Source organism: Trachymyrmex septentrionalis, unplaced genomic scaffold (assembly GCF_001594115.1).
Source record: "Trachymyrmex septentrionalis isolate Tsep2-gDNA-1 unplaced genomic scaffold, Tsep1.0 scaffold148, whole genome shotgun sequence".
In the NCBI taxonomy this organism is placed as follows: Eukaryota; Metazoa; Arthropoda; class Insecta; order Hymenoptera; family Formicidae; genus Trachymyrmex; species Trachymyrmex septentrionalis.
Genome location: NW_017304631.1, coordinates 103,791 through 116,147, shown reverse-complemented (window position 1 = coordinate 116,147; position 12,357 = coordinate 103,791). Strand labels below are relative to the sequence as shown.

At 29.5% G+C, this 12,357-nt stretch overlaps 2 protein-coding genes across 4 annotated transcripts in view; one reads left to right on the top strand and one right to left on the bottom strand.

The window, feature by feature from the left end:
* LOC108745781 (post-GPI attachment to proteins factor 3) overlaps positions 1-8,199 on the top strand; it is a 9,233-nt gene extending 1,034 nt beyond the window's left edge. The window contains exons 2-8 of one of the 2 annotated variants that reach the window (XM_018482125.1): positions 218-360; positions 1,236-1,388; positions 1,881-2,005; positions 3,464-3,597; positions 3,692-3,896; positions 4,122-4,251; positions 8,128-8,199. In XM_018482125.1, the coding sequence (XP_018337627.1) occupies positions 218-360; positions 1,236-1,388; positions 1,881-2,005; positions 3,464-3,597; positions 3,692-3,896; positions 4,122-4,200 (839 nt within the window). In that variant the 3' untranslated portion in view covers positions 4,201-4,251; positions 8,128-8,199. Of the gene's footprint in view, positions 1-217; positions 361-1,235; positions 1,389-1,880; positions 2,006-3,463; positions 3,598-3,691; positions 3,897-4,121; positions 4,252-4,393; positions 4,708-8,127 lie in introns of those variants that run through there. The other variant, XM_018482126.1, reaches the window with a different exon arrangement.
* The window catches only part of LOC108745779 (integrin alpha-PS1), a 10,640-nt gene continuing 6,307 nt past the window's right edge, over positions 8,025-12,357 (bottom strand). Inside the window, exons 13-18 of one of the 2 annotated variants that reach the window (XM_018482123.1) lie at positions 11,304-11,700; positions 10,775-11,004; positions 9,871-10,100; positions 9,207-9,301; positions 8,552-8,681; positions 8,025-8,329 (exon numbers count right to left, since the gene is read on the bottom strand). In XM_018482123.1, the coding sequence (XP_018337625.1) occupies positions 8,099-8,329; positions 8,552-8,681; positions 9,207-9,301; positions 9,871-10,100; positions 10,775-11,004; positions 11,304-11,700 (1,313 nt within the window). In that variant the 3' untranslated portion in view covers positions 8,025-8,098. The remainder of the gene's footprint in view (positions 8,330-8,551; positions 8,682-9,206; positions 9,302-9,870; positions 10,101-10,774; positions 11,005-11,303; positions 11,701-12,357) is intronic. The other variant, XM_018482124.1, reaches the window with a different exon arrangement.

The following is a 12,357-nucleotide window of genomic DNA, read 5'->3' as shown; positions in this document are numbered from 1 at the left end:
TATATATATATATATATAAAATAACATAATTTATATTTTATTCTCAAGTTATGTATTATATCGCTTTATTATAGGGTTAAAAATACTTTTCTACAACAATTGTTATTACATACATATAATTTCTTTTTGGATGCGTTTTTTATTTGTAAAAAATATTTCTTTTGTTGAAGGTATAGTATTTAACAATTTAAAATGTTTTACATGATGCATGTTGTAGAAATAAATTTTAAGGAACAACCTCCTTTATTCTTAATCTTGCTACACTGGTCTTGCAAAGAAGATTGTAGTTACATTTGCATATGGAGGACCGTTGATTACTTCGTATCTCATAGTTTGAACATACCACAGTTTCATGGAAAAGTAAGCTAAATATGTAGTAATAATATTTATTATATGAAAAGATTTAATTATTGGAAGGAAAATTAATATCTCCGTTTAAATCAACTTTTTTGTAGTATAATTGCATAAAAACATTCGCTTACATATTATTTCTATAAAAGCAGATATTATTCTATAGAATATATATTACTTTTATATAGCATTTTAATTTCTACAATATATCAATACTGCATAAAATAAATATAATTACAATTATAAATTTGGCTATTAGGGATTAGCGCTGTACTGTATGTGCGCGATAAATTTCAAATTATTGAATTGTATCTTACATATTTAATTATTAATTTGTATATATGTTTCGGCTAACTTTTTAGTCATCCTCAGTACATACAGATGAATCTATGTATGTAATTAGGTGAACAATAGATGAAGCATAAGATATATAAGGCTACGATATCCATATTTTCGTTAATTTAGTATTCAATGTTTTCATGTGAGGTAGTTGATCACTATTTCTTAGAGTAAAAACGCAAGTTGGCTAGCTGGATGATACAATCGTGATTAAGTGCTTTCAAGTCATTCATAAAGTTAAAAAATAAATCCTAATTATCATCATTAACAATAATGGTATAATTTCACCTTCATCAAATCACTGCCGATAAGCGTCATTGAAATAAAACATTCATTGACATAAAACAATTCAATAATTTGAAATTTATCGCTACATATAGTACAGCGCTAATTTCCAATAGCCAAATTTATTATAATTATATTTTTTATATCAGGGATTTAAGATTAACATTTGAAATACTACATAATATTTTTATTTGCTCATATAACATTTATGATAATTCATTTTATATAACTAATAATGGAAATTATTTTTATTTTTACAGTGGCCATTCATTCGTTTGTTTGGGTGTCAAGAGCCTGCTTCAGTTTTATTCTCTATATTAAATTTATGTGCAAATTGGATAATGTATCGAAAATTTAAAAGAAGGATAGATCAAACCAACCCTATGTTCTATGCTTGGACGTATTTCAATATTGTAAGTTCAATATTTATATATATCTTTGAGTGTCGTAAAACGTAGCAAACAATTTTTTACATATACATTTTTTCATTAATTTGGAATTGCAAACTTTTTTTAACCAAGCTGATAAATATTATTATTCATTGCAAATTTTCAATTTTTAACATATCACATTTTAATGAATTATAAATCTATTCAATACATTTCAAATGTAATGTAATTTCGAAAATTTTATCTTCAATTATTTAAAACTTAAAAATTATTAATTTGTTATAATTTTTTTTTATTAGGGAAAGAATTGCTTCATTCTGGTCAATAAATTTATAGGCAAATAGCAATACGGATTCTTCACATTTTCTTAATTATGTATTTTCTGTATTTTAAGTATTTAAATTGGCAGTTTAAGGATGTTATTTATCGTTAAATATTTTTCTCTTGACTCACATTAATCCTTGTACGATCTTTGAGTACTACATAATTTGCTTAAGAAGTGCACTTTTATTGTAGATATGTTTAAACGGATGGCTTTGGTCAACCGTATTTCATTCGCGGGACTGGCCATTTACAGAAGCTATGGACTATTCTTGTGCGTTTAGTATGGTACTTACACTCTTATACTGCATGCTTTTAAGGTATGTGCAATAAGTTTTGAACTGAATATAATTAACGTACTAATATTTAAAAATACAAAAAATAATCATTTAATTAATTAATTAATATATATTTAATAAAGTAACTTTAGTATACATTCAAAGACAAAGTCTTTTAATATATTGTTATGCCCGCACCATCCCATATCGTCTCCAAGCAAGTCAAATCGAGAAAACGTGAAGAGCGCGTCGTTGAGCGACGTGCAGCAGTTTGAATGTTGAACGGAATTGATGGATTTAGATTTGGCGGTTGGAACGTCACTTTACTCGGACATGCCATGATACAAGTAAACATGGTGTACTCGTAACTAAGACAAGTTTGCGCATAGCAACGCGCTGACCTCATTTTCAGCAGGCGGGAATTCGACGAGGAGCACGGTCGTGGGAAACGGAGCTGTTGGCGGTGTTGCGACAACGCGGAGCTGGTGCAGTTGCGAAGCATTACGAAGGAGGCTGTAAGAAGAGCATGGCCCTCAACGAAATGCCCAGCTAAGTCCTAGCTAAGTCTTAGCTAAGTCTTAGCTGGGTATTTTGTTGAGGTCCATGTTAATAAGAGAACCGCATTGAATATTATAATAAAAGAAAGAAGTACGCAAGGTTCAAGAGAAAAGTCAAGACTGTTAAGAGGAATCCAGAGAGGCTAAGGGGATGCCCTAGAATTTGACTCTGGAAAGATTGGTTATCTCCTTGGAGGAGTCAAGAGGCGGTCCTACTCAGAAGCCTGCCACGAAGTAAAATAAGCGCTGGAGAAGACAGCTCAGTAATTTGTGCAGTAGCGCAGAGTAGAGCAGGAAATTGTTCAGGAGCTTCGAAATTCGCTTAGGAGAAACACTAGCTCGCCGTGATTCAGTCAGGACGACAATCGGGAAGATAAGGAGGAGGGCGCAGGGAAATGCTTCGCAAGCTTAATATTTTGTGGTGTATAATATGTTATACTTGCGAGGCGTTTCCGTTTACGCGACCGAATTGCCAGTCTGAATGAACGCGCAATATTGTAACAAACTCGAACAAGAAAGATAGTCTGCGTAGTGCGGCGAAATACCAGGGCTGATGGAATCAGAAAGGTGAAGCATTGCACATAATGGGCATTGCAAGGAGGGTATTGCATTTTACTATCTATCGACCAATCAAACGCTATCAGCATTTCATTGTCTACTGCGCATCCTTCAGAATGCTTCATCTTTCTGATTCGACGTGCTACCAATCTCCAAATCCGTCAGTTCCCTTCAGCGACTACTGCTCTTTCATATTTTCTCGACTTGACTCGCTCACACTCGAACTCAGAGTCTCAGAGTCGAGTCGAGAAAATATAAATAGCGCATCTATGACCTTCGGAGACGGTACGGGACAGGTGTCGGCACGGTGCGGCATAATAATATATTTAATTTATTAATTTTCATGATTTCATATTAAATCTAATATATGTGTTATTATTTTTAGGATAACAAACAAGGGGACTAAAGCATTTATTATAATAACTTGTGGATATGTGAGCATTTTGTGTACACATTTGTCACATTTATGGTCAGGCAGAATTAATTATGGTTACAATATGATGCTTAATGTAGCGATAGGTAAATTTCATATTGTAATTGTGTGTATGCATTGTACTTACAAGAAGATAACAAAACTACATTGTAAAATTGAACCGTTTAATAATAATTCTAGGATTAGCGACTGTCGTGATAACAATGCTGTGGTGGTATCTTAACCGCATTAAGTTGCCTTATGTATACTTAATCGCTTGGTTCAATATATTAACTACTTTTGTGACTCTACTCGAATTGGCAGATTTTCCTCCTATTTTTTGGATATTTGATGCTCATTCCTTGTGGCATGCTAGTACTGTTCCCTTGACAGTATTGTTATATAGGTAATTTTATATATGCATGCATGTAAATAATTGTAGAATACAGATGTATTTTCGTTATTATTTGAATTACATTTACATACGTGATATAAAATATAATTTGTGTAGTAAAGCTTATATTGAACTTTGTACTTATTGTACATTCTTATTAACATAATCATTGAGTATGATAGAACTGCGACATATATATAAATGCAATTAAATAATTATGCCTTTAATTTCATACAGGTTTGTGATCGCAGATTGCTGTTATCTGGAAAAGTATTGTAACAAATCATTCTTAAATATCAATCGTCATAGGCAGTAATTTCATAATACATAATGCTGGTCTAAATAGATCTACTCATATACATTCTGGGTAAGATAAAAAATATAAATATGAATTTTAATTTAAAAAAATATATGAGGTTTTAATATTAGATATATATAATACATACAACGGGAAAATTATTACTAAACTAAATAAATAGAAATTTTTATTTAAAACTATTTTTTTATAGAATAAAAAATCGTTGCCTTTTATTACTTACCTTATCAAGAACAAATTTGTGTTATATATCAGGAGACACGATAATGTCTCGGCGCTAAGCCAAGCGCAACTACCATGGTTCCTTTACGCGAGACCGCGAGTTGCGATTGAGATTATTGGATCTCAATAATGGTTGAACCGATCAAATTCTACATACGCTTAATCGATAGCATCCACTCAAATTGTATAATAAAAGTTCTACTTATAGCATTTTTCTTTTGGGATGCACTAAGTGTAACCTTGCACCTCACTAGTTCCATTTAAGCACTACACTGCACTGGAGCGGTACCATAGTGTATGCACATTACTTCATTGGCAGCGTACAGGAAAAGCAGCTTTGCAACTATTGTAAAATTTTTGAATATGATTGGGTCTTGCTTTTGATTCCTTATCGATCTAAATGTATAAACCAATCATATTGAAAAATTTTACAACAGTTGTAAAGATGCTTTCTTTGCTGAACTGTAATCTGCAGCTATTCATTATTGTGCTAAAGTCGCTTCCGGTTAACTTCCATTTTCGAACTTTAAATGTCACGCTGCCTCTACTTCGTCCCTTTGAGACAGTGCATGGGATTTTGCTATACCGCGGTGTAGCAAAATCCCATTTCGTGTATGAAATTTGCAACGGAAGCACGGTACACTGTCTGAATGTTGCATTAGTGCAACCAAGGAAAAAACGTTATTAATATTCTTCAAATTTTCTTTTATACACAAATACACATATTTGTATGAAAAACTGTTCTGATTCTTTTTTATTTTGAAATACAAAGATTTCGTTAAAGATATATAAAGAAATATGTGCTCTTGACTAATATATATATATAAGTACAATATATATTTCAGAATAAAATTTTATTGTATATATTAATAAAATGCAAATATGTATGTAGAACCTATTACTTACAGACAAATATAGTATTCATCGCATGTAACATCACTAAAAGAATATATGTATATAATAAGAAACTATTACTAAACGATAAACAAATTTTAATCTCGTAATATACAGGGTATTTGATAAGTAATGATAAAACTCGCATAGGAGTAGAGCGTACTAAATGGAGTCGAAAAATTCTTTGCCATTTTGCAATTTTCGCAATAATTTACAAGATAATTAAGATCAATTATTAAAAATCACCGAATATTGGTTTTCAGCTTTTTACTCAAGTACTTTCAACTTTTAGAAGAAAAATTGCAAGAGACAAAAATTGTTTATTTTCTTCTTATAGAGCTTTAAGAATTTTTTCAGAATTTTTTAATCAACTTTTTAGTACTGCATTTTTTTATTTTTACTAACATGAGAAAATATGGTATTAAAAAGTTTTAAATAAATTCTGAAAAAATTCTTAGAGTTCTATAAGAAGAAATAAACAATTTTTGTCTCTTGCAGCTTTTTTACAAAGTTGATAGTATTTGAGTAAAATAATTATTGGAGACCAATTTTTTGTAATTTTTAGTAATTAATATTTTGTTAACAATTGCGAAAATTGCAAAATGGTAGAGGACTTTTCGACTCAGTTTAATCCAATCTACCTGCCCATGAAATATGGCGATTATTTTGGAATACCCTATATATTGGCAACTATTTTACCAACATGAAAAAATGCGATATTAAAAAATTCTGAAAAAATTCTCAGAACTCTATGAAGAAAAAAAAAAGCAATTTTTGTCATTTGCTGTTTTTCTGTAAAGTTGATAGTACTTGAGTAAAAAATTATTGAAGATATACAATATTCGGCAATTTTTAGTAATTAATATTTTGTTAATTATTGCGAAAATTGTAAAATGGTAGAGGACTTTTCGACTCATAATCAGTTTAATCCGCTTTATCCCTATGCGAGAGTTTATCGTTACTTATCAAACACCCTATATATAAACTTTATTATTTTTGTTTCCGTTTTTAGGGCAGTATAACAAATATTGGCAGAGAGATCGTAACATCATTCAGTTTTGACAGTCTAATAATATAAATATGACATATATTTGTGCGAAATATATTATATATCTCTTTTTCCTTTCATTTTTAAATTTTATTTTATATATAAAACATTTTTATCATATGCAACGGAATGATTTTTTTCTTTTATCATATTATAACAAATAATTTATAAAATGACAAAAAATATTAATATGGAATAATTCATATCAATTATATGAATGATAAAATTTATAGATTAGACAATATTAAACAAATATTAAACATATTTAGAATAATCAATTATACAGAATTCTAAACTTGCATTTTGTATTCCTGTTGCGATAAAGAATGTATCAAAGCTTAATGCTTTAATAATTATATACAGAGTATCTGATAAAGATCGTAATAAAAGATCATTTTAAGACAAAAATTCTAATACAAAGTAATATCAAAAAGGCTATAATAATTTTTGAATTGTTAAGCATTTAAAGTTAGCGAATCGTACCGTCTAAAGGTCGCGCGTTCAAGTGTGATTGACATTTTCCATTGTACTTGAATTTTAAGGCAGTATGATTTGCTAATTTAATGCTCATTAAAAAACTTATTATAGCTTCGATATTTTTGTATTAGGATTTTCGTTTTAAAATAATCTCCGGAATTTATCCTTAAGCGTTACAGTCTTTACCGAATACCCTCCCCCCCTTGCATATAATTAATAATTTAATATAAGTAGATTTTAGATCTGCTGGATGGGGATATTTTTAAGTAAAAATTAAAAAATAATAAAGAATAGTTCTATTACATGATAAATAGGTATTAATGCATTTAAATCATTATAATATATTCGATTCTGAGTCATCGTGTGTTTTATATCCCCGCAATTTTAATAATTTTTATTTTTTATTTTAATTTTAAGGAAATTATCTTTTAAATTTCACTATAATGTTTGGACGAAGAGAATAATTTTTATTACAAATTTAATTTACCCCCTCCTATCATGTCAATGCTACTTTATATATATAATGACATGAGTAAAATATGAATAAAAATAATAACTATATATTTTCTATTGGAATAAAACGACTATCTCATTATACAATAGATATTACAAATGCCTTAACAGTCATTGGATATTTTTTTATGTAATTATTTATATTATATCTGTTAATTCAAAAAATAAGTATTTTTAAATAACTTTCAAAACTAACATAATTATAAAAATTATAAAAATGCTTTTATAAATTTACATAATATAGAAAATAAATTCTTTTAATTTTTCGAATATAATACATGTCACAAAAGCTACTTTTTAATTATTGCTTTGTACTGCCTGTTTCTTCACTATGGAGTCATAAATAGTCATTATTAATAAATGTTTAACCACGATGCACGTTTTTTTTCTCTAACAAAAAGTAATGTTAAGGCATTTATATATGTATACACACATACATACATACATATAATCTGAACATTCTTCGAGAAAAATTTGTCGTGTGCGTAAAAATGTATTTAGTATAACAATATCACAAACTTCAATATATCAATCTTCGTGTACTTAGCTGCTCTTTGCGTATGTACAAAATATGCATTTCAAATTCAGGTAGTATAAAACCAGAAATAAATTGTATACGTAAATAAACATTCTTTTTCATCATTTTTTCTTTCATACCATAAGTACTTAATTTTAAGTAATCATAAGTTTGTTGCGTTTTTATGTTTTTATGTTTCTATGTTTTATATTTCGATTATTTAGTACTTAATGTTTGAATAATGCTTCGTTTTCAGGATTATCGTCTCTGTGTTTTTCGAGATTTCCAGATAAGGTCGGATCTGGCCGTCGCCTTTTGAAGAATCCGAATTTTCGCAGTATTAATGTAAGTAGAATGAATAATAACATGCCAGCTACTGCAGCCACTATATATATCCACACTGGTACAGGCTCGGCTTCTTGTTGATCCAATAGATCTGGATAAGCGATTGTCTCGGCCTATATAATAATGTAAAAGAACACTATCAAATGATTTTTATCGTAACGCTTTAAATATGTTTCTTACATATCTTTTTGTATTAAATTTAAAATTGAAAATGCAACATTAGAATTTTGTTATCAATTATCAATATCTTGGGTTTAATAATATGACAATTACCAAGTATGTATTGTATGACAATTACCAAAATATGTATTGTATATCTAAAAAAATTTGCTTACAATTGCGTAATCATCCTTCAAGTTCTCTTGTTGTATCACAATGTCTGAAGGTATTACTATTCGAGCATTGGAACCTATTTTAACCATGTCCACTTTCGGATAATCTTCGACTAAAGTAGAATTCCAAAGTCTGAAATCAGTTATTGCTTTGAAGATTATAAGATGCTCTACAATATTAAAATGAATATAACTGAAATATTAATATTAATGAAATTTCTTATTCAATTGTCTGGGAAAAATAAAACTGTGTATGTTTATTAATATATATTAATCCTTAAGTAGGCGCATGAGCGCTTCAATCGCTGTGATTTTGCTAGTACGCCTACTTAGAGGATAATTATTAATACATAATTTCAAGAACTTTTGCATGTTTTTTATATTTTACAGTAGAAAATACTTCCACCATTTCCTTTAATTTATTATAATTTGGAAAATATAATGTTACAACTTATATTAATATATTTTTTCAACAACTTACGTTAACATATTTTATTTGTTTTGAGCTCTAAAATATTAGTTCACTCTTTGAAAGTATTATATTAATTATATAATTAAGAGTGATCCGTATTAATAAGTCTATTTAATAAATCTATTTATGATTTAGTGTGACACAATTAATGTGAATGTGATAATCATTTTACATTTCTATTATTACCTCGCTTTAACAGTTATGATTGCTTCCTGTTTCCTCTGTAAGTTATATATGTAACATGTAATATCAAAACATTTTGCTGTGCCAGCTTTGCAATTCTGTAATGTAAGATCCTTCCATTAACACTTCATGAAAAACGTTTTGTTATCAAAATATGTAATATATAGAATAAATTCGCAAAATTAGAAAAGCTTTCAATTTTGAAAGCTTAGAATAACGAAATTCTAAAATTAAGAAATTAAGAACAATAAAGGATATTTTAATTTTTGATGCCGCCTTTTTTGAAAATGAAGTTTGAGTAGAAATACTGAAAAAAGATCTCACATTTACAATATATAATAAATACAATAAATTTACAATAGAATACCCTATTTAACAATAAATAATAAAATAGAATACCTATTTCATAATTACAATTTTTTTTTAAAACATAAAAGGTTGGGCAACGAACCAGATAATCTGATTTATTCGAATCGAGCTATTGTATTTCTTTTTAATTTACTTTTATTTATCCAGAATTATGACATTTGTATCATATACAATGAATCAGTTCGGAGAAATAGGGATTTATTACAAATTTCGCGTTTAGTTTCAGAGTTCTGTATGTGACTCTCCTAACTGTACCTTGCGAATATAATTGAATGACTTATCATAAGTAATAACTTACCATCGCCACAACACGATGTCGATGTCCATCCTTGTCAATAATCGTTCGCGTATTTACAACTTTTTCTGTATCTCGCGTTGTTCTTATGTGATTAGTATGATTATACAAAATTGTCGATGGAGTTGATGATTGTATAATGTTATCGATATTATCCAAATTGACATTATCTTGTAGTTTTAATGGATTGACTACATATCCTGGTGGTAATGTACATGCACCATCTCCCAGAGCTAAATCATTTAATATAGATATTTAGATGTGTTATTTTAGCTTAACTTATATAATATTTTGCAATATTGTATATTTTCATCACATTAATTTAATAGCATTAATGTAATATACTGAACAAATCTTATGCAATAGAAAGAAATATGACATATTGTAATATATGTATATACTACATATTCTTCTTGAATATATACATATTTTTCTTTGTCCAACCCTTAGAATCAAAAAGCTTGAATGATCAAAAACAAATTGGTCACAATTAGAAGTTATTTATAAGCTTCTAAACTCTGCAGGAAATAAAAATTTTAAATTTCTTTTTTAAAGCATTTTTATAATTTTTTTTTTAAAAGATAAATGGAGTCTCTCTTATACTTCATTTTCATTCTCTTAAAAGTAAAAACATTAATTTTTGTAAGTATTTTTAAAATGGCATGGTTAAAACACACACACACACATACGCGCGCGCGCGCGCGCACACGCACGCACACACACGTGAGCAACACACTACATTTTTTGCTTTCTGGTAAAGTGCTCGTCTTTTAGATGATGAGTTTAGATGATAAATAAAGTTCAAAACTTTAATTGGCGAATTTTTGAATCTCAAGAATGGAATGATTAATTCTCATTCCTCAATCTTACAATTAGATAAATAGCTTCTATTCGAATTTTTTATTACCTTGGATAGTTGGCATCTCTTCCATATAGAGCAGCCATTTTCCGTGTGCTTTGTCATTCGCGACCTCGTAAGGCCATGAAATGTGCACTTCCACAGTGCTGACTTTCCACGGGCCTTCGTTAAATATTTCGTAAATATGTGATACCTTTGGTCCTACCTCATTCAGATATTTTATTGCGGATTCTCCGACTACAGGGCCACCGTAAAACGCCCACTGAGTTTTTGCGCTTCTACAAATATAAATAAATAAATATACATTTTTTTAAATATTAGTATATTAGTATAAAAAATTTAAATTAAATAGAATAAATTAATTATTGGTGTATAAGTACATGTTTACACTGACAGTACTTCTTATCGATGAAGAGATGACGCAGTCATCAAAATAATGCGATGAATATACAAATTTAGTTATATATGTATTTATACATAATTAAATATTTTTTTATTTGTAACAAATTAACGAGTTGTAAATGCCGCATATGGAAAGATACGTTACTGAAATCATATCAGGTACTGAATTAATTACCCTTTGATTGAGAGTTCGGCACGTTTTAACACCGTAGCTTGCAGCACAGTGGGTTGTTTCTCTTTGATTTCCTTTGATGTAGAATTTGCAAAAATTATAAAGCCCAATTGCGATTCATTATCCTCGAGACCTTTGGGATCAAATCTCACTTGTATGTCCACTGCTTTATCCTTTTTGAACGGATTGCCGATCGAACACGATACTATAGTGGCGTTGTACAGGTTGCAGATTACGGAATCGTTGCTTTTACTAGCGATGTAGTTCAAACTCTGTGAGTGAGTGATAAACAGTTGAGCTTCGTACGCAGACTCACCGACGTTTGCCACATTTACTTCCACTACTATCTCTTCTTTCTCGCCCAAAAGCAACTCGTAGAAGTCCGATTTTACGGAGGAAGCTAATACAATAAGAGATTGTAACAAAATTTAGCAAAATTTTGTTCTGACAAACTCAAAATATATTTTGCTTTATATTATGTTTTTTTTTATTCAGATATAAGCAGAACATCTAGAGAGAGAGAGAGAGAGAGAGAGAGAGAGAGAGAGAGAGAGACACAGACAGACAGACAGACAGAAATGCCTTTTTCATTTTATTATATATACAATCGCGCACGAATCTCTCTACTCTCAAACTTCTATCCATTTCCTTATGTGTATTCTAATGACATTACAGAATGTATTTGACTATGCGTACAGTATTTTGCGCATAATATGTAATTTGCGTAACACGGTTCGATCGATGCGCAGTGACGTTCATTTTTCTTATGCTTTAGTCTTGGATCAGGCTCGAGTTCGATTTTAAAAGCTCGGGTTTCAGAGAACTCGAGCTTCTTTTTTATCAAGTCGAGCGGAAGCATGCAGTGGAGATGTTTTGCACGCCTCTAACGCATACATGCCAAATGGCAAATGTGAAATAATGGAGAAATAGTGCAAAATAAAATGTTAGTTTATGAAAAGAGTTTAGTTAATCGAGAATGGAGTAAAGAATAAAGGCATTAATTTATTTTATTTTAATGAAAATTACACGGAGAAATATGTATTATGATAATTCTGAT